The sequence below is a fragment of the Oncorhynchus nerka genome, linkage group LG5 (genome assembly GCF_034236695.1).
Source record: "Oncorhynchus nerka isolate Pitt River linkage group LG5, Oner_Uvic_2.0, whole genome shotgun sequence".
Classification (NCBI taxonomy): Eukaryota; Metazoa; Chordata; class Actinopteri; order Salmoniformes; family Salmonidae; genus Oncorhynchus; species Oncorhynchus nerka.
In genome coordinates, this window is record NC_088400.1 from 49,516,543 (window position 1) to 49,542,360 (window position 25,818).

The window sequence follows — 25,818 nt, forward strand, 5'->3', positions numbered from 1 at the left end:
TTTTTTTACACCTTTATTTAATCTTTATGTAACTAGGCAAGTCAGTTAAGAACACATTCTTATTTTCAATGACGGCCTAGGAACGAGGCAGAACGACAGATTTTTATATTGTCAGCTCGGGGGATTCAATCTTGCAACCTTAACAGTTAACTAGTCCAACGCTCTAACCACCTGCCTCACGAGGAGCCTGCCTGTTACGCGAATGCAGTAAGCCAAGGTAAGTTGCTAGCTAGCATTAAACTGATCTTATAAAAAACAATCAATCGACTGTCGTTGCTCCAATGTGTACTTAACCATAAACATCAATGCCTTTCTTAAAATCAATACACAAGTATAATATTTTTTTAACCTGCATATTTAGCTAAAATAAATCCAGGTTAGCAGGCAATATTAACCAGGTGAAATTGTGTCACTTTTCTTGCGTTCATTGCACGCAGAGTCAGGGTATATGCAACAGTTTGGGCCGCCTGGCTCTTTGCGAACTAATTTGCCAGAAGTTTACGTAATTATGACATAACATTGAAGGTTGTGCAATGTAACAGGAATATTTAGACTCATGGATGTCACCCGTTAGATAAAATACGGAACGGAATAAACGTTTTGTTTTCCGAGGTGATAGTTTCCGGATTTTACCTAAGGCTCGTATTTCTGTGTGTTTATTATAGTTAAGTCTATGATTTGATATTTGATAGAGCAGTCTGACTGAGGGGTGGTAGTCAGCAGCAGGCTCGTAATAGTCAAAGGTATATGGTTTAGAGAGAAATAGTCGACGCGCTATAATTCCTGTAATAACTTGCGGCTGAACTTGAAAGAGGTACCTTTGTTATTTTACCGTTCATGTCTTCCATAGAGAATGTCTTGATCTACTTCAAATAAGGTCTGTGTTTCGTGCAGGCTTAAACCGCCTCGGCGTTTTGAAACCCGTGTAAATCTCACTAGGATAAGGTAACATTTGTCAACATATTTTCATAAATCCACTCTACCAATTTTTTTTTATCTTCGCTTATATTTAGCCAATATTGATCAGAATTACCTTGTCCTATGGATATCTACACAGTTATAGGATTGGCAAGGTGGTGTAAGCCTACACGAAACACAGACCTCATTTTAAGTGAATCTACAAAAAATCCTATGGAATAAATGAATGAAGGAACCGCTTTTCAGATTTTGCTAGAAGGTGTCATGGGAATGTCCATTATTAAAATAGGATTTCCTGCATATAGAAATTACAGTTTTTGTTTTCAACATTCATCACAGGTAACTTAAACTCTATTTTTATTCAAACAGTTGAGAGTATTTGTCTCCTAAGCAGACTTCCGGCGCCGACAGAGATGGCCGCCTAACTTCGCGTTCCTAGGAAACTATGCAGTTTTTTGTTTTTTTTACGTGTTATTTCTTACATTAGTACCCCAGGTCATCTTAGGTTTCATTACATACAGTCGAGAAGAACTACTGAATATAAGAGCAGCGTCAACTCACCATCAGTACGACCAAGAATATGACTTTCGCGAAGCGGATACTGTGTTCTGCCTTTCACCCAGGACAACGGAATGGATCCCAGCCGGCGACCCAAAAAAACGACTTCGAAAAAGAGGGAAACATAGCGGTCTTCTGGTCAGACTCCGGAGACGGGCACATCGTGCACCACTCCCCAGTATACTTCTCGCCAATGTCCAGTCTCTTGACAACAAGGTTGATGAAATCCGAGCAAGGGTAGCATTCCAGAGGGACATCAGAGACTGTAACGTTATTTGCTTCACGGAAACATGGCTCACTGGAGAGACGCTATCAGAGTCGGTGCAGCCAGCTGGTTTCTCCACGCATCGCGCCAACAGAAAAAAACATATTTCTGGTAAGAAGAGGGGCGGGGGCGTATGCCTTATGGCTAACGAGACGTGGTGTAGTCACAAAAGCATACAGGAACTCAAGTCCTTCTGTTCACCTGATTTAGAATTCCTCACAATCAAATGTCGACCGCATTATCTACCAAGGGAATTCTCTTCGATTATAATCACAGCCGTATATATTCCCCCCCAAGCAGACACATCGATGGCTCTGAACGAACTTTATTTGACTCTTTGCAAACTGGAATCCATAGATCCTGAGGCTGCATTCATTGTAGCTGGGGATTTTAACAAGGCTAATCTGAAAACAAGACTCCCTAAATTGTATCAGCATATCGATTGCGCAACCAGGGCTGGCAAAACCTTGGATCACTGCTATTCTAACTTCCGCGACGCATATAAGGCCCTGCCCCGCCCTCCTTTCGGAAAAGCTGACCACGACTCCATTTTGATGATCCCTGCCTACAGACAGAAACTAAAACAAGAAGCTCCCACGCTGAGGTCTGTTCAACGCTGGTCCGACCAATCTGATTCCACACTCCAAGACTGCTTCCATCACGTGGACTGGGATATGTTTCGTATTGCGTCAGACAACAACATTGACGAATACGCTGATTCGGTGTGCGAGTTCATTAGAACTTGCGTTGAAGATGTCGTTCCCATAGCAACGATTAAAACATTCCCAAACCAGAAACCGTGGATTGATGGCAGTATTCGCGTGAAACTGAAAGCGCGAACCACTGCTTTTAATCAGGGCAAGGTGACCAGAAATATGACCGAATACAAACAGTGTAGCTATTCCCTCCGCAAGGCAATCAAACAAGCTAAGCGTCAGTATAGAGACAAAGTAGAATCTAAATTCAACGGCTCAGACACAAGAGGTATGTGGCAGGGTCTACAGTCAATCACGGATTACAAAATGAAAACCAGTCGCGTCACGGACCAGGATGTCTTGCTCCCAGGCAGACTAAATAACTTTAGGCTTGATTACCAACAACGACGAGACGGCCTACAGGGAGGAGGTGAGGGCCCTCGGAGTGTGGTGTCAGGAAAATAACCTCACACTCAACGTCAACAAAACTAAGGAGATGATTGTGGACTTCAGGAAACAGCAGAGGGAACACCCCCCTATCCACATCGATGGAACAGTAGTGGAGAGGGTAGCAAGTTTTAAGTTCCTCGGCATACACATCACAGACAAACTGAATTGGTCCACCCACACAGACAGCATCGTGAAGAAGGCGCAGCAGCGCCTCTTCAACCTCAGGAGGCTGAAGAAATTCGGCTTGTCACCAAAAGCACTCACAAACTTCTACAGATGCACAATCGAGAGCATCCTGGCGGGCTGTATCACCGCCTGTTACGGCAACTGCTCCGCCCACAACCGTAAGGCTCTCCAGAGGGTAGTGAGGTCTGCACAACGCATCACCGGGGGCAAACTACCTGCCCTCCAGGACACCTACACCACCCGATGTTACAGGAAGGCCATAAAGATCATCAAGGACAACAACCACCCGAGCCACTGCCTGTTCACCCCACTATCATCCAGAAGGCGAGGTCAGTACAGGTGCATCAAAGCTGGGACAGAGAGACTGAAAAACAGCTTCTAACTCAAGGCCATCAGAGGGTTCAACAGCCACCACTAACATTGAGTGGCTGCTGCCAACACACTGACTCAACTCCAGCCACTTTAATAATGGGAATTGATGGGAAATTATGTCAAATAAATCACTAGCCACTTTAAACAATGCTACCTAATATAATGTTTACATACCCTACATTATTCATCTCATATGTATACGTATATACTGTACTCTATCATCTACTGCATCTTTATGTAATACATGTATCACTAGCCACTTTAACTATGCCACTTTGTTTACATACTCATCTCATATGTATATACTGTACTCGATACCATCTACTGCATCTTGCCTATGCTGCTCTGTACCATCACTCACTCATATATCTGTATGTACATATTCTTTATCCCCTTACACTTGTGTGTATAAGACAGTAGTTTTGGAATTGTTAGTTAGATTACTTGTTGGTTATTACTGCATTGTCGGAACTAGAAGCACAAGCATTTCGCTACACTCGCATTAACATCTGCTAACCATGTGTACGTGACAAATACAATTTGATTTGATTTGAGACTCTTCAGTATCATTGTCACTTCAGAGCTGTGTGTGTGTTTTACAGATCATTTACATTTTTTACATTTACATTTATGATGATGATGATGGCAGAGAAAAGCAGAGCACCAGTGTGGGACTATTACATGGAATTGGCACCAGGGAAAGCAAGGTGTCTTATTTGTGATAAAGATGTAAGCATGGGGTCAGCAACGGCTAAATCAACAAATACCACCAACCTGTGGAATCACCTTAAGAACACCCATCCAAAAGCCCATATGTATTATATTAAGTTAAAATAAAAGTGTTCATAGGCTTTTTTTGTCCTCCAATAATTGGTATCGGTATCAGCGTTGAAAAATCATAATCAGTCGACCTCTAATATGAGCCCTTGCAGGGAAAGCGTACAGTTTTGTATACGTGTTGCCGTGGCGAGCACAGCCCTGTTTGTGAACACCTAAATGGTGCCTCAGTGGCTTTAGCATGGAGCATGAAGAATACAGCACAAAGCTGCATATCAGGACAAACAAGATGGAGAACCTACATGTAATATAAATGATAAAGCTGTGGCAGACGTGAGACTAGCGTACCTGCTCCGATTGCAGTAGGGGCATACTTTTGCCCTGCAGGGAAAGAAGGCAAGGGAAGAGAGGGACCTTGGTACAGACCAGTCACAGGCACACCGAGTGATTACAATACTTACTGTAAAGTATACATAAACCTAGCTTACGTATGTATCCGTCTTCTGAAGGGACGGATTCTAACTAGATACACTACATGCAAATCTCACCTGATTTCAGGGTGTGATTTACATTAAAGTCTGAGTGACACAAGCAAAGTTAGGATTATCTATCTATTGTCTATTTTCGGGAAAGCTAGGTGAGATATACCCATCTATATTGCCCTATATACCCATCTATTCACTGCATTTCTATATGCAACGTTCAGTACGGAGCACCCAGTGAAACGTGACCCAGAGTGTGTGTGTGTGTGTGTGTGTGTGTGTGTGTGTGTGTGTGTGGGCTCACCCGAGGCTGCAGCAGGGCAGGGTGAGGAGGTGTAGCAGGGCCAGCAGCACCCGGAGGGGAAGCAGCGTGAACACGTAGAGGAAGGCATCCAGACACAGGAAGAAGCCAAAGATCATCAGCTGTAGGGTAGAACACAACACAATCAGGTGAAACATGGCTGCTTGATCACACAAATAGAGCCAGTGTCTGTGACTACGTAGGCAATGTGTACGTTTAGAGCGTCAAGTGTTCGTGTCTCTCCATCTCTACAGAACGGCATGTTTTTGTTTTGACAGGTCAAGCCATATACTACACTGAGCAAGAATATAAAACGCAACAATTTCAACGATTTTACTGAGTTACCAGTTCATATAAGGAAATCAGTCCATTTAAATAATTCAATTAGACCCTAATCTAGGGATTTCTCATGACTGGAAATACAGATATGCATCCGTTGGTCGCAGATACCTTTAAAAGAAAAGGTAGGGGCGTGGATCAGAAAACCAGTCAGTATCTGGTGTGACCACCATTTGCCTCATGCAGCGCGACACATCTCCTTCGCATAAAGTTGATCAGGCTGTTGATATAGGCCTGTGGAATGTTGTCCCATTCTTTTTCAATGGCTGTGCGAAGTTGCTGGATATTGGCAGGAACTGGAACACACAGTCATACGTCGATCCAGAGCATCCCACACCTGCTCAATGGGTGACATGGCTGGTGAGTATGCAGGCCATGGAAGATCTGGGACATTTTCAATATCATGCTGAAATATGATGTGGCGGATGAATCTCGTCAGGGTATCTGTGCATTCAAATTGACTTACATAAAAATGTAATTGTGTTCGTTGTGTGTAGCTCATGCATGCCCATACCATAACCCCACCGCCACTAGGGGGCACTCTGTTTACAGCATTAACAGCAAAACGCTTGCCCGCACATCGCCATATATGGGGTCTGTCATCTGCCCAGTGCAGTTTAAACCAGGATTCATCTGTGAAGAGCACACTTCTCCAATGTGCCAGTGACCATCGAAGGTGAGAATTTTGCCCACTGAAGTCAGTTACGATGCCGACCCTGGTGAGGATGACGAGCACGTAGGTGAGCTTCTCTGAGACGGTTTCTGACAGTTTGCGCAGAAATTCTTCAGTTGTGCAAACCCACAAACATCAGCTGTCCAGGTGACAATCCCGCAGGTGAAGAAGCCGGATGTGGAGGTCCTGGGCTGGCGTTGTTACACGTGGTCTGCAGTTGTGTTGTGTTACAAAACTGCACATTTAGAGTGGCCTTTTATTGTCCCCAGCACAAGGTGCACCTGTGTAATGATCATGCTGTTTAATCATCTTGATATGCCACACCAGTCAGGTGGATGTATAATCTTGGCAAAGGTGAAATGCTCACTACAGGGATGTAAACAAATGTATCACCTTCTGTTACTTTCTCACTCATCATTATTCACAATTCATTCAGGATTATATGTAATCACGGTACAGTAGCCTCTACATTAATGTAGAAGTGTTTAGAAAAATATATTCTTATTTACAATAAAAGTTACTCAAATGACACAATACATTATTAACCTGACCCATAGCATTCACGTCTGTAGTCATGAAGTGCTTTGAAAGGCTGGTCATGGCTCACATCAACACCATTATCCATGAAACCCTAGACCCACTCCAATTAGCATACCGCCCTAACAGATCCACAGATGATGCTCTCTCTATTGCACTCCACACTGCCCTCTCCCACCTGGACAAAAGGAACACATATGTGAGAATGCTATTCATTGACTACAGCTCAGCGGTCAACACCATAGTGCCCTCAAAGGTCATCAATAAGCTAAGGACCCGGGACTAAACACCTCCCTCTGCAACTGGATCCTGGACTTTGACGGGCCGACCCCAGGTGGGTAGGTAACAACACATCAGCCACGCTGATCCTCAACATAGGGGCCCCTCAGGGGTGCATGCTCAGTCCCCTCCTGTACTCCCTATTCACTCATGACTGCACGGCCAGGCACGACTCCAACACCACAATTTAGTTTGCTGATCAGTAGTAGGCCTGATTACCGACAACGATGAGACAGCCTATAGGGAGGTCAGCGACCTGGCCGTGTGGTGCCAGGACAACCACTCCCTCAACGTGATCAAGACAAAAGAGATGATTGGGAACTACAGGAAAAGGAGGACCGAGCATGCCCCCATTCTCATCAACAGGGCTGTAGTGGAGCAGGTAGGGAGCTCCTCGCCATCCCCCAAAAAACTCTTATTATCTATTCATAGTCACTTTAATAACTCTACTTAGATGTACAGTTGAAGTCGGAAGTTTACATAGACATGTTGGAGTCATTAAAACATTTTTCAAACACTCCACAAATTTCTTGTTAACAAACTATAGTTTGGGCAAGTTTGTTAGGACATCTACTTTGTGCATGACATAAGTCATTTTCCAACAATTGTTTACAGACAGATTATTTCACATATAATTTACTGTATCACAATTCCAGTGGGTCAGAAGTTTACATACACAAAGTTGACTGTGCCTTTAAACAGCTTGGAAAATTCCAGAAAACGATGTCATGGTTTTAGAAGCTTCTGATAAGGTTAATTGACATAATGAGTCAATTGGAGGTGTACCTGTGGATGTATTTCAAGGCCTACCTTCAAACTCAGTGCCTCTTTGCTTGACATCATGCGAAAATATAAAGAAATCAGCCAAGACCTCAGAAAAAAATTTGTAGACCTCCACAAGTCTGGTTCATCCTTGGGAGCAATTTCCAAACGCCTGAAGGTACCACGTTCATCTGTACAAACAATAGTACGCAAGTATAAACACCATGGGACCACGCAGGCGTCATACTACTCAGGAAGGAGCCGCGTTCTGTCTCCTAGAAATGAGCGTACTTTGGTGCGAAAAGTGCAAATCAATCCCAGAACAGCAGCAAAGGACCTTGTGAAGATGCTGGAGGAAACCGGTACAAATGTATCTAGATCCACTGTAAAACGAGTCCTATATCGACATAATCTGAAAGGCTGCTCAGCAAGGAAGAAGCTACTGCTCCAAAACCGCCATAGAAAAGCCAGACTTCGGTATGCAACTGCACATGGGGACAAATATCGTACTTTTTGGAGAAATGTCCTCTGGTCTGATGAAACAAAAATAGAACTGTTTGGCCATAATGACCATCATGTTCTGAGGAAAAAGGGGGAGGCTTGCAAGCCGAAGAACACCATCCCAACCGTGAAGCATGGGCTTGGCAGCATCATGTTGTGGGGGTGCTTTGCTGCAGGAGGGACTGGTACACTTCACAAAATAGATGGCTTCATGAGGAAGGAAAATGATGTTGCTTCAATATATTCACATCTCCAAGACATCAGTCGGGAAGTTAAAGCTTGGTCGCAAATGGTCTTCCAAATGGACAATGACCCCAAGCATACTTCCAAAGTTGTGGCAAAATGGCTTAAGGACAACAAAGTCAAGGTATTGGAGTGGCCATCACAAAGCCCTGACCTCAATCCTGTAGAACATTTGTGTACAGAACTGAAAAAGCGTGTGCGAGCAAGGAGGCCTACAAACCTGACTCAGTTATACCAGCTCTGTAGGAGGAATGGGCCAAAATTCACCCAACATATTGTGAGAAGCTTGTGGAAGGCTACCCGAAACAGTTGACCGAAGTTAAACAATTTCAAGGCAATGCTACCAAATACTAACTGAGTGTAAACCTCTGACCCACTGGGAATGTGATGAAATAAATAAAAGCTGAAATAAATCATTCTCTCTAGTATTATTCTGACATTTCACATTCTTAAAATAAAGTGGTGATCCTCACTGACCTAAGTCGGGTCATTTTTACGAGGATTAAATGTCAGGAATTGTGAAAAACTGAGTTTAAATGTATGTAAACTTCCGACTTCATCAACTGTACATATTACCTCCATTACCTCGACTAACCGGTGCCCCTGACTCTGTACCAGTACCCCCCTGTATATAGCCTCTCTATTGTTATTTTACTGCTGCTCTTTAACTACTTGTTACTTTTACTTCTTATTCATATTTTTAAACTGCTTTGTTGGTTAGGGGTTTGTAAGTAAGCATTTCACTGTCTACACCGGTCATATTCGGCGCATGTGACTAATAACATTATTTGATTATACTGGGAACAAAATCATCTGAAACAACAACAAAACAAACTGGGAAGGTATCCAACATGTTTGTAGAGTCACAAGCTTGATGTATTCTTTGCTTGCTGGGAATATGGGACTGAATACTAAACTTTTGACTACTTTATTTATACGAATTCAATATTTTTTGTATTACTTTCTCTGAGCAATTGTATTAGTATAAAATCATTTCCCAATTTTTCTTGCATACAATGTAGCTCAGTATTTGAATTATTTATTTTAGGCAGCCATTATTGCTCATCTTTATCAAGGCCAAGGGTGTCAATAATTTCAGACCCCACTGTACATTCTCAAAAGGCAAATACCATATCATCTCATGATGAGAGGGAGGGAAGTGCGCGAGCTCCAGTGTGTCCTGCGTTAGCCTCACAAACACCGGCAGTAAGGGGGTTGCAAAACTTCCTGTTTCCCACCAGGAAGTAGGTAGTGGTAGTTGGGTTGGCTAACAGAGTCACAAGTCATCCTTTCTTTGGCCTGTCCCTGGCTGGGGGAACTTCAGCTACTCCAGACAGAGCTTCTAGAGCCAGAAGGTCACAATGCTCTGTTTACACATATTCCTCACTTCCCAAAGACTTGGAATGATATAGCTAACCAATGAGGGTTAGAATGGGGACATAGATTAGGCTAGGTGACGACTGATCTTCACTGAAGTTCACTGTCTCAATGTGAATGTCTGTAGGGAGCACTCCCGCCAGAGGGCAAAATCAAAAATGAAAAATTGCAAATGATGTGATATTAACAGTAGTCCCAGAATAGTACCTCAAGGCACATACAAGGGTGGTATCAATGTTTGAGGAGACTGAGATATAGGTGAGTCAGACTGCCTCTTTCTGGGATCAGACTCTAGTGCAGAGGTTTATTATTCCCAGATGAGTTTAGGGGAATGTTTGTTTATATTCTCAATGGAATTTGTTACAACATCACCATCTAGTGGTTGTAAAGAGATATTAAATCAGCCGTATTACAGCTATGACAGCATACTGAAAAACATTGTGTTGCAGTAGGCAATACATCATGTAAGTGATGTGGCAAGTAGCCTTGTAGTTTTTGAATTGTGTAGGTCTACACACTATACTTTGTAGATCAATACAAATGACCAATTTGTGTCAACTGTATAACAAATGCTATGTGAACAGCAATACAAAAATAGAATAACTTACTTTCACTGCTCTTGGAAACACCAGATGTACCAGGACATTATCAAGGGCAACGCTAAACAAACACTGCTGAACTGACGTAGTCAATCTCTGGGTCTCTGTTTGTGTGCGAGTGTGTGTGCGCGCGCGCGCATATAGGTGCCTGAGCAACGGAGGAAACAGAAGCCGCTGTACCACCACTTTCACCATAGGGGTGCAAACACGTGTTTTTGCACCCCCACTTTTTTTTACCAGAATATTATAAAGATCCATTGGGTAATTTGTCGTTTTCAATGATTAATATTGTTTCGAGCAGGTCTGTATTAAAATAGATATGTCCATTTTATATATGATATAATAATTATATCAAAAAAGATAACTGGGTTTGACCTTGCTTTGCTCCTGCGCACACTGTTTTCAGTGCACTTAAAAAGAGCACTAGTTTGCACCACTGGGGTTTAAAATGAAAAAAAGCAATTGCAAAATAAAATAGTTTCTCTATTTTGTTGTGCCGTTACATTTGTATCGTTGTTTCATGTCCGAAGGTGTTGGTCCAATGGTGTTGTTCCATATCATTTGAGCTGCGTGCACCATGAGCAAATTCATTGTATTATCTCACCTTGCCTGTTAAAACCATTATGAGCACATTCATGTCAGATTAGGCTTTGCTGTAGCGCAGACTGACTCGGGGTAACCTTCCATTGACCTACCCAAGGTTGCACCTTAGCAGAAAACTGCCTGTCCGGTAGCTCGTGGGCTGTTAATGAGTAGCTCACAAGTAGATAGTGAGAAATAATCAGTAGGCCTAATAATTTAACCCCATTTTGCATTTTTGTCATCTATATCCCAATTTAAATCACATTGTTCAAAAGGTTTTCATTCAGTTAGAAAAGGAACAGTCCTGGCTGAGCCACATATGCAAGCGCACCATGGCGCTTCACAGTTACAATGGAGCCAAGCTGTGTCTGTATGCGCCTATGAACCAAATGAAAAAGCACAGGATATTTATATTTCCGTAAAACAGCTCTGCTTGCGGGCCCAGTTCCACGAGGGGGTAAAATGGGGCTCAGTTGAAACTCGTGCCTCTTCAGTTTTAGTTTTATGCCCCTGAAGTTAAAATTATCGAGTGACAGGTTGGCGCAAAAATCGGTATCTCTGCGGCGCTGTACCAGCACTATGGACAGAGCACGCCACGGAGTGCGTGAGAGTTTGTGTGTAGGGGGACTATGGAAAGCCACTGGGTGGTTAGGTACGAGACCTTTGGGGTTCCATAAAAATAAACTTTGCTCATCTGTGGTGGGCTATGTGAATAACGTGGAAGGCTACGTGAATAACGTGATACGCCTCCGCCTGTAATATTTGATTTATAAAGGACAGGTCAAGTTTACAGTTGAAGGGGCTTCACTCAACTCTGCCTTACGCCCCACCACTGCAGAGTTTAGTTAGCTTCTTAGCTAGCTATAAAAGCATTTGTGTTAATAGCCTATTTAAACGCTCTAACCAGCTAATCTGCCACTGCCAATACTTATGTAAATGTGATATCAGTTTATTTTGTATACATTTGCAACAACAACACATTAAAACCCATTTTTGCTTTGTCATTATGGGGTATTGTGTGTAGATTGATGAGGAAAATAACTATTTGATCAATTTTAGAGTAAGGCTTTAACGTAATAAAATGTGGAGGGAAAAAAATCAAGGGGTCTGAATGCTTTCCGAATGCACTGTAGATCCAGTTTGGCTAGACTTGAAATACAAAGATTAGCTGGCTACTCACTTGTGCTTGAGACATTGTTTATGAGACCTGTTTTCAATTTCTATAATGCCTGCTACAAGAAGTTGGTCATTAATTTGAGGACGTGTATTGTGTATGGTTCTGGTTAAATTTGCTCTTTGCAATGGAGATTGTGCCAACCTGCCACTTCTTGGTCAAAAGCACTCAATGACCTTGGCATTTGAACTAATACTGTTTGTGGTATATACGCAGAATTCAATAGAATTCCAATGTAAGAACCCAAATTACGCCCCTGGGTACAGCTGAATATCGGTATGTTTCATCATAGAAATAGATAACCATAGAAATAGAAAGTAGGCTTCCTTGGTAGCCTATTGCTTTTCGTGGTAGTAAAAATGGAACTGCACGTATTGGAAACGTGTTTATGGTAGGACGGCATTGCTTAATTGATTACATGGTTGGGTTGAACTTGATCCACAGAAGTGTATTGTGCCATGTGTTGCTGAACTCTTTAGCTGCATGATTTTTCTGTTTGATGCTGGCCTATAGGCCTATTTCTTTGGCAAGACAGCTGTGCATGGCTTCAGCTCACTGTAGTAGGCAGTTGTTTTGGTTTGTTATTTTTGCTTTTGCCTTTATTGCGTTTGTTTACTGTTAATGAAACGAGCCTAAATATAGATTGTGTCATGCCTTTGTCGATCTGATATTTTATTTCTAGGCCTATAGTAGCCCCTACTGCTGTTCTGTTCTGTTCACATTCATTTGTTCGCAGTTGTGTCAGTATTCTAAGCCAAACTGTAATTCAGTACTTTTGTTTTGCATGAATAACTAGGCAATTACTTTCTGCATTCAGTTTGAATTATTTTGTTAAGACATCTGCCTGCATTCACATAGGCTTTTTGTAATAGGTGAATTACCCTATATACCTTGTAGCCTATATTCATTGCCAAATAGGCCTTGCTTCAGTGTGTAGGGCGCAGTCCATAGTGCGGGTACAGCGCAGTGGAGATGTGCTCCATATTTCGCACCTTACCTACCACTTCAAAAGCACTCAGTGGTCTCGGAGTCTCTGCATTTGAACTTTGTTTATTGCAGTAGTGTGATACAACTCCCCTAGCTACACAATGAGATAGCCAGCCTGACAGCTTAGTGGAGTCTGCCACTGACAGTCAGTGTAGTCAGCTCAGCTATCCCCATTGATCTGTGTCTGTGCCTCAATCTAGGTTGGGCAAAACTAAACATGGCAGTGTTCGCCTTACCAATCTCACTGAAATAAAGACCTCCTCCATTCCTGTCATGATTGAAAGAGATTGTGATATCTCACATCTCAAAATAGGGCTACTTAATGTTAGATCCCTCACTTCCAAGGCAGTTATAGTCAATGAACTAATCACTGATCATAATCTTGATGTGATTGGCGTGACTGAAACTTGGCTTAAGCCTGATGAATTTACTGTGTTAAATGAGGCCTCTCCTCCTGGTTACACTGGTGACCATATCCCCGCGCATCCCGCAAAGGTGGAGGTGTTGCTAACATTGACAAAAAAACGACTGCGTTTTCGTCTTTTGAGCTACTAGAGTCATGAAATCTATGCACATTACTCAATCACTTTTTATAGCTACTGTTTACAGGCCTCCTGGACCGTATACAGCGTTCCTCACCGAGTTCCCTGAATTCCTATCGGATCTTGTAGTCATTCTAATTTTTGGTGATTTGAATATTCACTTGGAAAAGTCCACAGACCCACTCCAAAAGGCTTTCGGAGCCATCGTCGACTCACTGGGTTTTGTCCAACATGTCTCTGGACTCACTGTCTCAGTCATACTCAGGACCTAGTTTTGTCCCGTAGAATAAATAGTGGCTCTTAATGTTTTTCCTCATAATCCTGGACTATCGGACCACCATTTTATTACATTTGCAATCGCAACAAATCATTTGCTCAGATCCCAACCAACGATCATCAACAGCCGTGCTATAAATTCTTGGACAACCCAAAGATTCCGAGATGCCCTTCCAGACACCCTCCACCTACCCTAGACGCAATCGGCACCCCTAAAAACAAAAAACATTTGTCATAAGAAACTAGCTCCTTGGTAAACAGGAAATACCTGAAGCAAGCTTCCAAAAAATTGGAACGGAAATGGTGCTACACCGAACTGGAAGTCTTCCGACTAGCTTGGAAAGACAGTACCGTACAGTATTGAAGAGCCCTCACTGCTGCTCGATCATCCTATTTTTCCAACTTAATTGAAGAAAATGAGAATATTAAAAATAGTTTTGCTACAGAAATCCAAAATGTAACTAAAAAACAGCATTCCCCAAGAGAAGATGGCTTTCACTTCAGCAGTGATACATTTATGAAATTCATGAACGAAAAGATGGTGATCATTAGAAAGCAAATGACAGACTCCTCTTTAAATCTGAGTATTTCTATAAAGCTCAGTTGTCCTGAGTCTGCACAACACTGCCAGGACCTAGGATCAAGGGAGACACTCAAGTTTTTTAATCCTATATCTCTTGACACATTGATGAAAATAGTCATGGCCTCTAAACCTTCAAGCTGCATGCTGGACCCTATTCCAACTAAACTACTGAAAGAGCTGCTTCCTATGCTTGGCCCGCCTATGTTGAACATAATAAACGGCTCCCTGTCCACCGGATGTGTACCAAACGCACTAAAAGTGGCAGTAATAAAGCCTCTCTTGAAAAAGCCAACCCTTGACCTAGAAATATTTTAAAAAACGAATCGGCCTATCCTGAATCTCCCATTCCTCTCAAAACATTTTGAAAAAGCTGTTGTGCAGCAACTCACTGCCTTTCTGAAGACAAACAATGTATACAAAACGCTTCAGTCTGGGTTTAGACCCCATCATAGCACTGAGACTACACCTGTGAAGGTGGTAAATGACCTTTCAATGGCATCAGACCAAAACTCTGCATCTGTCCTCGTGCTCCTAGACCTTAGTGCTGCTTTTGATACCATCAATAAACACATTATTTTGGAGAGATTGGAAACCCAAATTGGTCTACACGGACAAGTTCTGGCCTGGGTTAGATCTTATCTGTCTGAAAGATATCAGTTTGTCTTTGTAGATGGTTTGTCCTCTTGAGAAGTCAACTGTAAATTTCGGTGTACTTCAAGGCTCCGTTTTAGGACCACTATTGTTTTCACTATATATTTTACCTCTTGGTGATGTCATTCGGAAACATAATGTTAACTTTCACTGCTATGCAGAAGACACACAGCTGTATATTTTGATGAAACATGGTGAAGCCCCAAAATTGCCCTCCCTGGAAGCCTGTGTTTCAGACATAAGGAAGTGGATGGCAGCAAATGTTCTACTTTTAAACTCGGACAAAACAGAGCTGCTAGTTCTAGGTACCAAGAAACAAAGAACTTCTGCTGAATCTGATAATTAATCTTGATGGTTATACAGTCGTCTCAAATAAAACTGTGAAGGACCTCGGCGTTACTATGGACCCTGATCTCTCTTTTGACGAACATATCAAGACTGTTTCAAGGACAGTGTGAAGGTGAACGGAAAGGCACTAGAGCAACGAACCGCCCTTGCCGTCTCTGCCTGGCTGGTTCTACTCTCTCCACTGGGATTCTCTGCCTCAAACCCTATTACGGGAGCTGAGTCACTGGCTAACTGGTGCTCTTCCATACGTCCCTAGGAGGGGTGCGTCACTTGAGTGGCTTGAGTCACTGACGTGATCAACCTGTCTGGGTTGGTGCCCCCCTTCGGTTCGTGCCATGGGGGAGATCTTCATGGGCTGTACTCGGCCTTGTCTCAGGATAATAAGTTGGTGCTTGAAGATATCCCTCTAGTGGTGTGGGGGCTAGCTTTGGCAAAGTGGGTGGGTTATAGTCTGCCTGTTTGGCCCTGTCTGGGGGGTTTCGTCAGACGGGCCACAGTGTCTCCCGATCCCTCCAGTCTCAGCCTCCAGTATTTATGCTGCAATAGTTTGTGTCGGGGGGCTAGGGTCAGTCTGTTATATCTGGAGTATTTCTGTGTGAATTTAAGTCTCTCGCTCTCCCTCTCTCTCAGGACCTGATTCCCTGCGACCATGCCTCAGGACTACCTAGCCCGATGACTCCTTGCTGTCCCCAGACCTGCTGTTTTCAACACTCTAGAGACAGCAGGTGCGGTAGAGATACTCTGAATGATCGGCTATGAAAAGCCAACTGACATTTACTCCTGAGGTGCTGACCTGTTGCACCCTCTACAACCACTGTGATGATGATTATTATTATCGGACCCTACTGGTTCTCTCTGAACATCTGTTATAATATCCACCCCTCATAGCCTGGTTCCTCTAGGTTTCTTCCTAGGTTCCGGCCTTTCTAGGGAATTTTTCCTAGCCACCGTGTTTCTACACCTGCATTTCTTGCCGTTTGGGGTTTTAGGCTGGGTTTCTGTACAGCACTTTGTGACATCGGCTGATGTAAGAAGGGCTTTATAAATACATTTGATTGATATAAGCAGAACTCAATATAATTCAAATGCAAAATTGTTCCCCCTCACCAATTTCAACTGCCCCCTTAGTCACTTTATCCTGGCGCCGGTTCTGTCTGGTTGGTTTGGTAATTAATATTGACCGAATTAGTCATTTCTACCCTCTTTGCATCAAATATGCATGCTGCTGAGACGAGTTCAATTTTAAACATTCATGGTTAATGCGTCAAACAACGGTGTGAAAAAAAGTCAAGGGGGTCTCTACTAGAGGTCGACCGATTATGATTTTTCAACGCCGATACCGATTATTGGAGGACCAAAAAAGCCGATACCAATTAATCGGACGATTTTTTTACATTTATTACAACAATATTGAATGAACACTTATTTTAACTTAATATAATACATCAATAAAATCAATTTAGTCTCAAATAAATAATGAAACATGTTCAATTTGGTTTAAATAATGCAAATACAAAGTGTTGGAGAAGAAAAAGTGCAATATGTACCATGTAAGAAAGCAAACGTTTAAGTTCCTTGCTCAGAACATGAGAACATATGAAAGCTGGTGGTTCCTTTTAACATGAGTCTTCAATATTCCCAGGTAAGAAGTTTTAGGTTGTAGTTATTTTTGGAATTATAGGACTATTTCCCTCTATACCATTTGTATTTCATTAACCTTTGACTATTGGATGTTCTTATAGGCACTTTAGTATTGCCAGTGTAACAGTACAGCTTCCGTACCTCTCCTCGCTCCTCCCTGGGCTCGAACCAGGAACACAACGACAATTTTTAATGTTTATGCGCCTGCTTCTGCCTACCACCGCTCAGTCAGATACTTGTATGCGCAGTCAGATTATATGCAACGCAGGACATGCTAGATATTATCTAGTAATATCATCAACCATGTGTAGTTAACTAGTGATTATGATTGATTGATTGTTTTTTTATAAGTTAAGTTTAATACTTGCTAGCAACTTACCTTGGCTTACTGCATTCGCATAACAGGCAGTTAGTCTCCTTGTGGAGTGCACAAGGACTAGATAACTGTAAGGTTGCAAGATTGGAACCCCCGAGCTGACAAGCTTGAAAATCTGTCGTTCTGCCCCTGAACGAGGCAGTTAACCCACCGTTCCTAGGCAGTCATTGAAAATAAGAACGTGTTCTTAACTGACTTACCTAGTTAAATAAAGATTAAATAAAAGGTGTAAAAAAATAAAATAAAAATAGGCAAAATCGGTGGGTTTCCGATTTCCGATTGTTATGAAAACTTGAAATTGGCCCTAATTAATCGGCCATTCCGATTAATCGGTCGACCTCTAGTCTGTACTGTACCTACCTTTTCCAGTTCTCTGGGAATGCGCATGCATGTGTACACTCGCTCTCTGCGCTCTGTGTATTTTGCTTCGTTGTGCTCCAGGAAGTAGCCCCGGGTCAGCTCAGCACACATGAAGCGAGCCAGCGACGGATCTGGAATAACATTATGACAACACTTAGCACTGTGTTACAACAGGGCTATTGTCGCTCCAGTTTACATTACTGTATTTTGGTAAGACAGCTGTGTGTACGCATGGTTATCAACATAATGGCCAAAATACACAGTACCAGTCAAAAGTTTGGACACACCTACTCATTCAAGGGTTTTTCTTTATTTGTACTATTTTCTACATTGTCACATATTAGTGAAGACATCAAAACTATGAAATGACACATATGGAATCATGTAGTAACCAAAATATATTTTAGATTCTTCAAAAGTAGCCACCCTTTGCCTTGATGACAGCTTTGCACTCTTGGCCTTCCTCAACCAGCTTCACCTGGAATGCTATTTCAACAGTCTTGAAGGAGTTCCCACATATGCTGAGCACTTGTTGGCTGCAGAATGTTGTGGTAGCCATGCTGGTTAAGTCTGCCTTGAATTCTAAATAAATCACAGTGTCACCAGAAAAGGACCCCCACACTATCACACCTCCTCCTCCATGCTTCATGGTGGAAACCACACATGCGGAGATCATCCAATCACATACTCTCTGTTTGACAAAAACGTGGAGGTTGGAACCAAAAATCTCACATTTGGACTTCAGACCAAAGGACAGATTCCCACCGGTCTATTGTCCATTGTTCGTGTTTCTTGGCCCATGCAAGTCTCTTCTTATTCGTGTCCTTTAGTAGTGGTTTATTTGATTCACGCAGTCTCGTCTGAACAGTTGATGTTGAGATGTCTCTGTTACTTGAACTCTGTGAAGCATTTATTTCTGAGACTGGTAACTCGAATGAACTTATCCTCTGCAGCAGAAGTAACTCTGGGTCTTCCTTTCCTGTAGCGGTCCTCATGAGAGCCAGTTTCATTATAGCGCTTGATGGTTTTTGCGACTGCGCTTAAAATAAACTTTCAAAGTTTGGATTGACTGACCTTCATGTCTTAAAGTAATGATGGACTGTCTTTTCTCTTTGCTTATTTTGGCTGTTCTTGCCATAATATGGACTTGGTCTTTTACTAAATTGGGCTATCTTTTGTATACCACCCCTACATTGTCACAACACAACTGATTGGCTCAAACGCATTAAGAAGGAAATACATTCCACAAATTAACTTATCAAGGCACACCTGTTTATTGAATGCATTCCAGGTGACTACCTCAAGAAGCTGGTTGAGAGAATGCCAAGAGTGTGCAAAGCTGATTTTGATTTGTTTAACACTTTTTTGCTTACTACATGCTTTCATATGTTATTTCATAGTTTTGATATCTTCACTATTATTCTACAATGCGGAAAATAGTAAGAATAAAGATTAATCCTGGAATGAGTAGGTGTGTCCAACGTTGACTGGTACTGTGTGTCAACTGTGGGAAGCTCGACACAGAAAACAAAATATGTTCTAAAAAAATAAGCATAAAATAGCCAAATCAGTATTCATATAAGAACAGAGCCAACTGAATTAAAATGCCACTTTATCCCTAATGCTTACCTAATGCTTATCTTTGAAATCAAATGTTTTTTGTATATATATATATATATATACAAAAAACATTTGATTTCAAACCGACTAGAAAATATTTCAAGACAGTTCATTTCGGGGTAAAGTCCTCAGCACCTTTGAACAGTTTCGAATTATTGATAAATTATGCTGTTATTTAAAAGTGCAGCATATCAGTAGATTGTGTACTTTACTTCATAACTTCCTAAGTGGAATGGTAATTAATGATACTGCCACTGTAGCTCAGTTTTCCTCATACCGAAAGCCTTAGTAAGTATGTTAGATAAGCATTAGGGATAAAGTGGCATTTTAATTCAGTTGGCTCTGTTCTTATATGAATACTGATTTGGCTATTTTATGCTTATTTTTTTAGAACATATTTTGTTTTCTGTGTCGAGCTTCCCACAGTTGACACACTTGACAGGTTCTCACAATTTCCAACATAAATAACTGTCTATTTTGACTGTTAGTGCGATGATGACTTTTCCTCTTCTTTGACACACATTGGTACCGTTAGCATTAACATTAAACCGTGCTAAGCAAATAGCGTAGCTAACTAATCCTACTGCAGTTCACTGTTGCCCCCTCCACGTAGGCTAGACGTCTCTTGCTTTGGCTAGGTGCAGTTCGTGATATCACGTGTCCGCAAATTACCGGGAATTAAAACGTGGAAGGAATTAGGAATTAGACACATTTAAAATATATTATCACATACTACTAATACAAAAGGTGAGAAAGACTTACTGCAAGCGATGTATGTATTATTATTATTATTATTATTTTAATTTTACAAACAACTCCCATGACAACACGGTTAAAACTGACAGCTCGCAAATCCAATGACATTAAAACTGACAGCTCGAAAATCCAATGACATGCTTTGGTTGGTTGTGCGTTCAGTCGGGACAGCCCCAATGACTGTGGGCCAGCCCAAAGATAGCTAAATAATAGAACAATTGTTGAGTTTCTATGACATGTATTTTACAATGATTTTCATGCGATCGTCAGCTTCCAAGGCATTATTTCTAGACATATAGAGAGGTTGGTTTATCAGATAAAATTATCCTTAAAGACACCGTTTAAACCTGCGCGCGAGCCAGGGACACCCACCTGAGTTATCACGTTCACGTTGCTCCCGTCTGACAGCATTTATATCGTAAAAGCTCAATGTTTCCGCCAGATCTGGAGTTTTACCGATTTCCCCCGACCTTGGTATATCATCCCATGGCCGTTTCTCCTTCTTGTCCTTATTTTCGGTTTCTTTTTCAGCAGACGGCACAGTCCCCAACAAGTCCGCCATCTTCAATTTGCAGCCGCGTTGATAGTAACGTTCATGGACCGACCATAGAGATAGATAGAGGACTCAACTTTATACATGTGCCTTTAAAGCGTTTGTGACAGCATGGGCAGCGCCATTGAGGCTACAACCCATATTGATCCCCACCAAATCAGCGAGTTGACTACTTTAAAATGGCGGAAGCCCTCAATGGCGCTGCCAATGCAACAATAGCCCTTTGGCCACTAGAGGTCTCTATCCTTCTCTATGGGACCAACACAACTGTCATCATATTGTCGCCAAGGAGTTGATACTTGAAATAAGCATACACTACATACACTGCTCGTCGAACATCTCATTCCAAAATCATGGGCATTAATATGGAGTTGGTCCCCCCCTTTGCTGCTATAACAGCCTGGGAAGGCTATCCACTAGATGTTGGAACATTGATGCAGGGACTTCCATTCAGCCACAAGAGCATTAGTGATGTTGGGCGAATAGGCCTGGCTCATAGTCAGCGTTCCAATTCACCCCAAAGGTGTTCAATGGAGTTAAGGTCAGTGCTCTATGTAGGCCAGTCAAGTTCTTCAACACCGATCTCGATAAACCATTTCTCTATGGACCTCGCTTTGTGCACATGGTCATTGTCATGCTGAAACAGGAAAGGGTCTTCCCCAAACGGTTGCCACAACGTTTGAAGCACAGAATCATCTAGAATGTGATTGTATGCTATAGTGTTAAGATTTCTCTTCACTGGATCTAAGGGGCTTAGCCGGAACCATGAAAAACTGCCACAGATCATTATTCCTCCTCCACCAAACTTTCCAGTTGGCACTATGTAATTCAGGCAGGTAGCGTTCTCCTGGCATCCGCCAAAACCAGAGTCGTCCTGCCAGATGGTGTGCGTGATTCATCACTCCAGAGAACGCGTTTCCACTGCTCCAGAGTCCAATGGCGGCGAGCTTTACACCACTCCAGCCGACACTTGGCATTGCTTGTGTGCAGCTGCTCGGCCATGAAAACCCATTTCATGAAGCTCCCGATGAATGTTGCTTGCAGAGGCAGAAGTTGATAGTGAGTGTTGCAAACGAGGACAGACGATTTTTACGCGCTACGCACTTCAGCACTTGGCGGTCTGTGAGCTTGTGTGGCCTACCACTTCGCGGCTGAGCCGTTGTTGCCCCTAGACATTTTCACTTCACAATAACAGCACTTACAGTTGGCCGGGGCAACTCTAGCAGGGCAGAAATTTGACTTCTTGGAAAGGTGGCATCCTATGACGGTGCCACGTTGAAAGTCACTGAGCTCTTCAGTAAGGCCATTCTGCTGCTAATGTTTGTCTATGGAGATTGCATGGCTGTGTGCTCGATTTTATACACTTATCATCAGTGGGTGTGGCTGAAATAGCCGAATCCACTAATTTGAAGGGTGTATCAATGTTGATGAAACAAACATTATCAACACCGATTGTTGACACAACAATCCACAACAGATATGTACACAAGGTATGGGATTTATATTTCATCTGACATCAATTAAATGTCTTGCCTTAGCCAAAAGACTTGTCACATAATCATAGACTTTTGCAAAGAAATACGGTGATAGCAGTAGTTGTCCTGTCGTATCGTCTCTCTGTAAATATCGTCTCTTTTTCGTTTTAGATATTTTTTTAGATATTTTTTTCTTCGCATATCCTTAAAACATTTTGCTAAACCTAAACTTCCAAATACTCTTCTGCAACCCGCCAATGTAGCTACTTTCCTAACGTAGTTATATTTACTTCGGAACCGGACACTCTCAACTGAAGCTAGCCAGCTAACTACCAGCTATGCTAGCGACCATCAACTAACCTTTAGCTCGGAAAGCTCTCGCCTGTTCGAACAACGCGACGCTAGAGCAACGCGACGCTAACCAGAGCATAACGGACCTAATTTATTTTTTTACCCCCGGATTCCCACCACAAACGGAACATCCTTCAGCTGGATCCTCGCAACTAGCCATCGAGTGTAACAGCAACCCTGGTTGATTACTCCTGGCTAGCGTTTCCACCCACGTAGCTTGAAGCTAGCCCGGCCAGAGCTCCTAGCATACTCCTGGGCTACAATACCTTGACTACGACCGGTCTATCGATATCACCGCTTGAAGAGGAATAAACAGACTCACCCCAATGCGACGTCCTCCAAAGGCTAACTCTCTAGCCCTCGCTATCTCCTTGCTTGCTAGTTCGGCACGCTAACTGCTAGCTTGTTTAGCCCAGGTCCGCTAACTACTACCTTGTTTACCCTGGCCTGCTAATCTGTTAGCTTGTTAGCACAGGCCTGCTAACCGTCCCGCCGCGTCCCAAAAACGCAGTGGCCCATATGTACTCATATGTATCTCTTCTCCATATGTACCCATATGTATCTCTTCCCGATAAAAAAAAAAAAAAATTATTTATACCTTCCGGAAACTTGCCTCACCCAATGTGATACGGAATCGCTATTATCTTTATTTTTAGAACACACTCAAGAACCTCCAGAAGCTAACCAGCTAGCTAGCTACAAGCTATTTAGTCATTGTTAGTTTTCTTAACCTGGATAACACTCGCCAGCCCATCCCCCCTGCCCCATCCACCGCTGCCCCCTGGACTCTGATCACTTGGCTACATAGCTGATGCACGCTGGACTGTCCATTACCACGGTACTCCATTCTGCTTGTTTGTTTTATCTGTCGGCCGAGTTGCCTAGTCAATGCCATCTCACCTGCTGTTGTTACGCTAGCTGATTAGCTGTTGTCTCACCCACTGTTTTAGCTAGCTTTCCCAATTCAACACCTGTGTTCACTGTATGCATCGCTGTATGTCTCTCTCAAATGTCAATATGCCTTGTATACTATTGCTCAGGTTAGTTATCATTGTTTTAGTTCACAATGGAGCCCCTAGTCCTATTCCTCACACCCCTGATACCTCCTTTGTCCCACCTCCCACATATGCGGTGACCTCACCCATTACAACCAGCATGTCCAGAGATAAAACCTCTCTCATCATCACCCAGTGCCTGGGCTTACCTCCGCCGTACCCGCATCCCACCATACCCCTGTCTGTGCATTATGCCCTGAATATATTCTACCATGCCCAGAAACCTGCTCCTCTTATTCTCTGTCCCCAACGCTCTAGGCGAACAGTTTTGATAGCCCTTAGCCGCACACTCATACTACTCCTTCTCTGTTCCGCGGGTGATGTGGAGGTAAACCCGGGCCCTGCATGTCCCCAGGCACCCTCATTTGTTGACTTCTGTGATCGAAAAAGCCTTGGTTTCATGCATGTCAACATTAGAAGCCTCCTCCCTAAGTTTGTTTTACTCACTGCTTTAGCACACTCTGCTAACCCTGATGTCCTTGCCGTGTCTGAATCCTGGCTCAGGAAGGCCACCAAAAATTCAGAGATTTCCATACCCAACTATAACATCTTCCGTCAAGATAGAACTGCCAAAGGGGGAGGAGTCGCAGTCTACTGCAGAGATAGCCTGCAAAGTAATGTCATACTTTCCAGGTCCATACCCAAACAGTTCGAGCTACTAATTCTGAAAATTACTCTCTCCAGAAATAAGTCTCTCACTGTTGCCGCCTGCTACCGACCCCCTCAGCTCCCAGCTGTGCCCTGGACACCATTTGTGAATTGATTGCCCCCATCTAGCTTCTGAGTTTGTTCTGTTAGGTGACCTAAACTGGGATATGCTTAACACCCGGCAGTCCTACAATCTAAGCTAGATGCCCTCAATCTCACACAAATCATCAAGGAACCCACGAGGTACAACCCTAACTCTGTAAGCAAGGGCACCCTCATAGACGTCATCCTGACCAACTGGCCCTCCAAATACACCTCCGCTGTCTTCAACCAGGATCTCAGCGACCACTGCCTCATTGCCTGTATCCGCTACGGTGCCGCAGTCAAACGACCACCCCTCATCACTGTCAAACGCTCCCTAAAACACTTCTGTGAGCAGGCCTTTCTAATCGACCTGGCCCGGGTATCCTGGAAGGACATTGACCTCATCCCGTCAGTTGAGGATGCCTGGTCATTCTTTAAGAGTAACTTCCTCACCATATTAGATAAGCATGCTCCGTTCAAAAAATGCAGAACTAAGAACAGATACAGCCCTTGGTTCACTCCAGTCCTGACTGCCCTCGACCAGCACAAAAACATCCTGTGGCGGACTGCAATAGCATCGAACAGTCCCCGCGATATGCAACTGTTCAGGGAAGTCAGGCACCAATACACGCAGTCAGTCAGGAAAGCTAAGGCCAGCTTCTTCAGGCAGAAGTTTGCATCCTGTAGCTCCAACTCCAAAACGTTCTGGGACACTGTGAAGTCCATGGAGAACAAGAGCACCTCCTCCCAGCTGCCCACTGCACTGAGGCTAGGGAAAACTGTCACCACCGACAAATCCATGATTATCGAAAACTTCAACAAGCATTTCTCAACGGCTGGCCATGCCTTCCGCCTGGCTACTCCTACCTCGGCCAACAGCTCCGGCCCCCCCGCAGCTCCTCGCCCAAGCCTCTCCAGGTTCTCCTTTACCCAAATCCAGATAGCAGATGTTCTGAAAGAGCTGCAAAACCTGGACCCGTATAAATCAGCTGGGCTTGACAATCTGGACCCTCTATTTCTGAAACTATCCGCCGCCATGGTCGCAACCCCTATTACCAGCCTGTTCAACCTCTCTCTCATATCGTCTGAGATCCCCAAGGATTGAAAGCTGCCGCAGTCATCCCCCTCTTCAAAGGGGAGACACCCTGGACCCAAACTGTTACAGACCTATATCCATTCTGCCCTGCCTATCTAAGGTCTTCGAAAGCCAAGTCAACAAACAGGTCATTGACCATCTCGAATCCCACCGTACCTTCTCCGCTATGCAATCTGGTTTCCGAGCTGGTCACGGGTGCACCTCAGCCACACTCAAGGTACTAAACGACATCATAACCGCCATCGATAAAAGACAGTACTGTGCAGCCGTCTTCATCGACCTTGCCAAGGCTTTCGACTCTGTCAATCACCATATTCTTATCGGCAGACTCAGTAGCATCGGCTTT

General features: G+C 43.2%; 1 protein-coding gene across 1 annotated transcript in view; it reads right to left on the reverse strand.

Annotated features, from left to right (window-relative positions):
• LOC115129562 (transmembrane anterior posterior transformation protein 1 homolog) overlaps nucleotides 1-20,946 on the reverse strand; it is a 38,876-nt gene extending 17,930 nt beyond the window's left edge. Inside the window, exons 1-3 of the mRNA XM_029660051.2 lie at nucleotides 20,583-20,946; nucleotides 17,835-17,965; nucleotides 5,008-5,126 (exon numbers count right to left, since the gene is read on the reverse strand). Of these exons, the coding sequence (XP_029515911.1) occupies nucleotides 5,008-5,126; nucleotides 17,835-17,965; nucleotides 20,583-20,772 (440 nt within the window). The 5' untranslated portion in view covers nucleotides 20,773-20,946. The remainder of the gene's footprint in view (nucleotides 1-5,007; nucleotides 5,127-17,834; nucleotides 17,966-20,582) is intronic.
• Nucleotides 20,947-25,818: the final 4,872 nt, after the last annotated feature.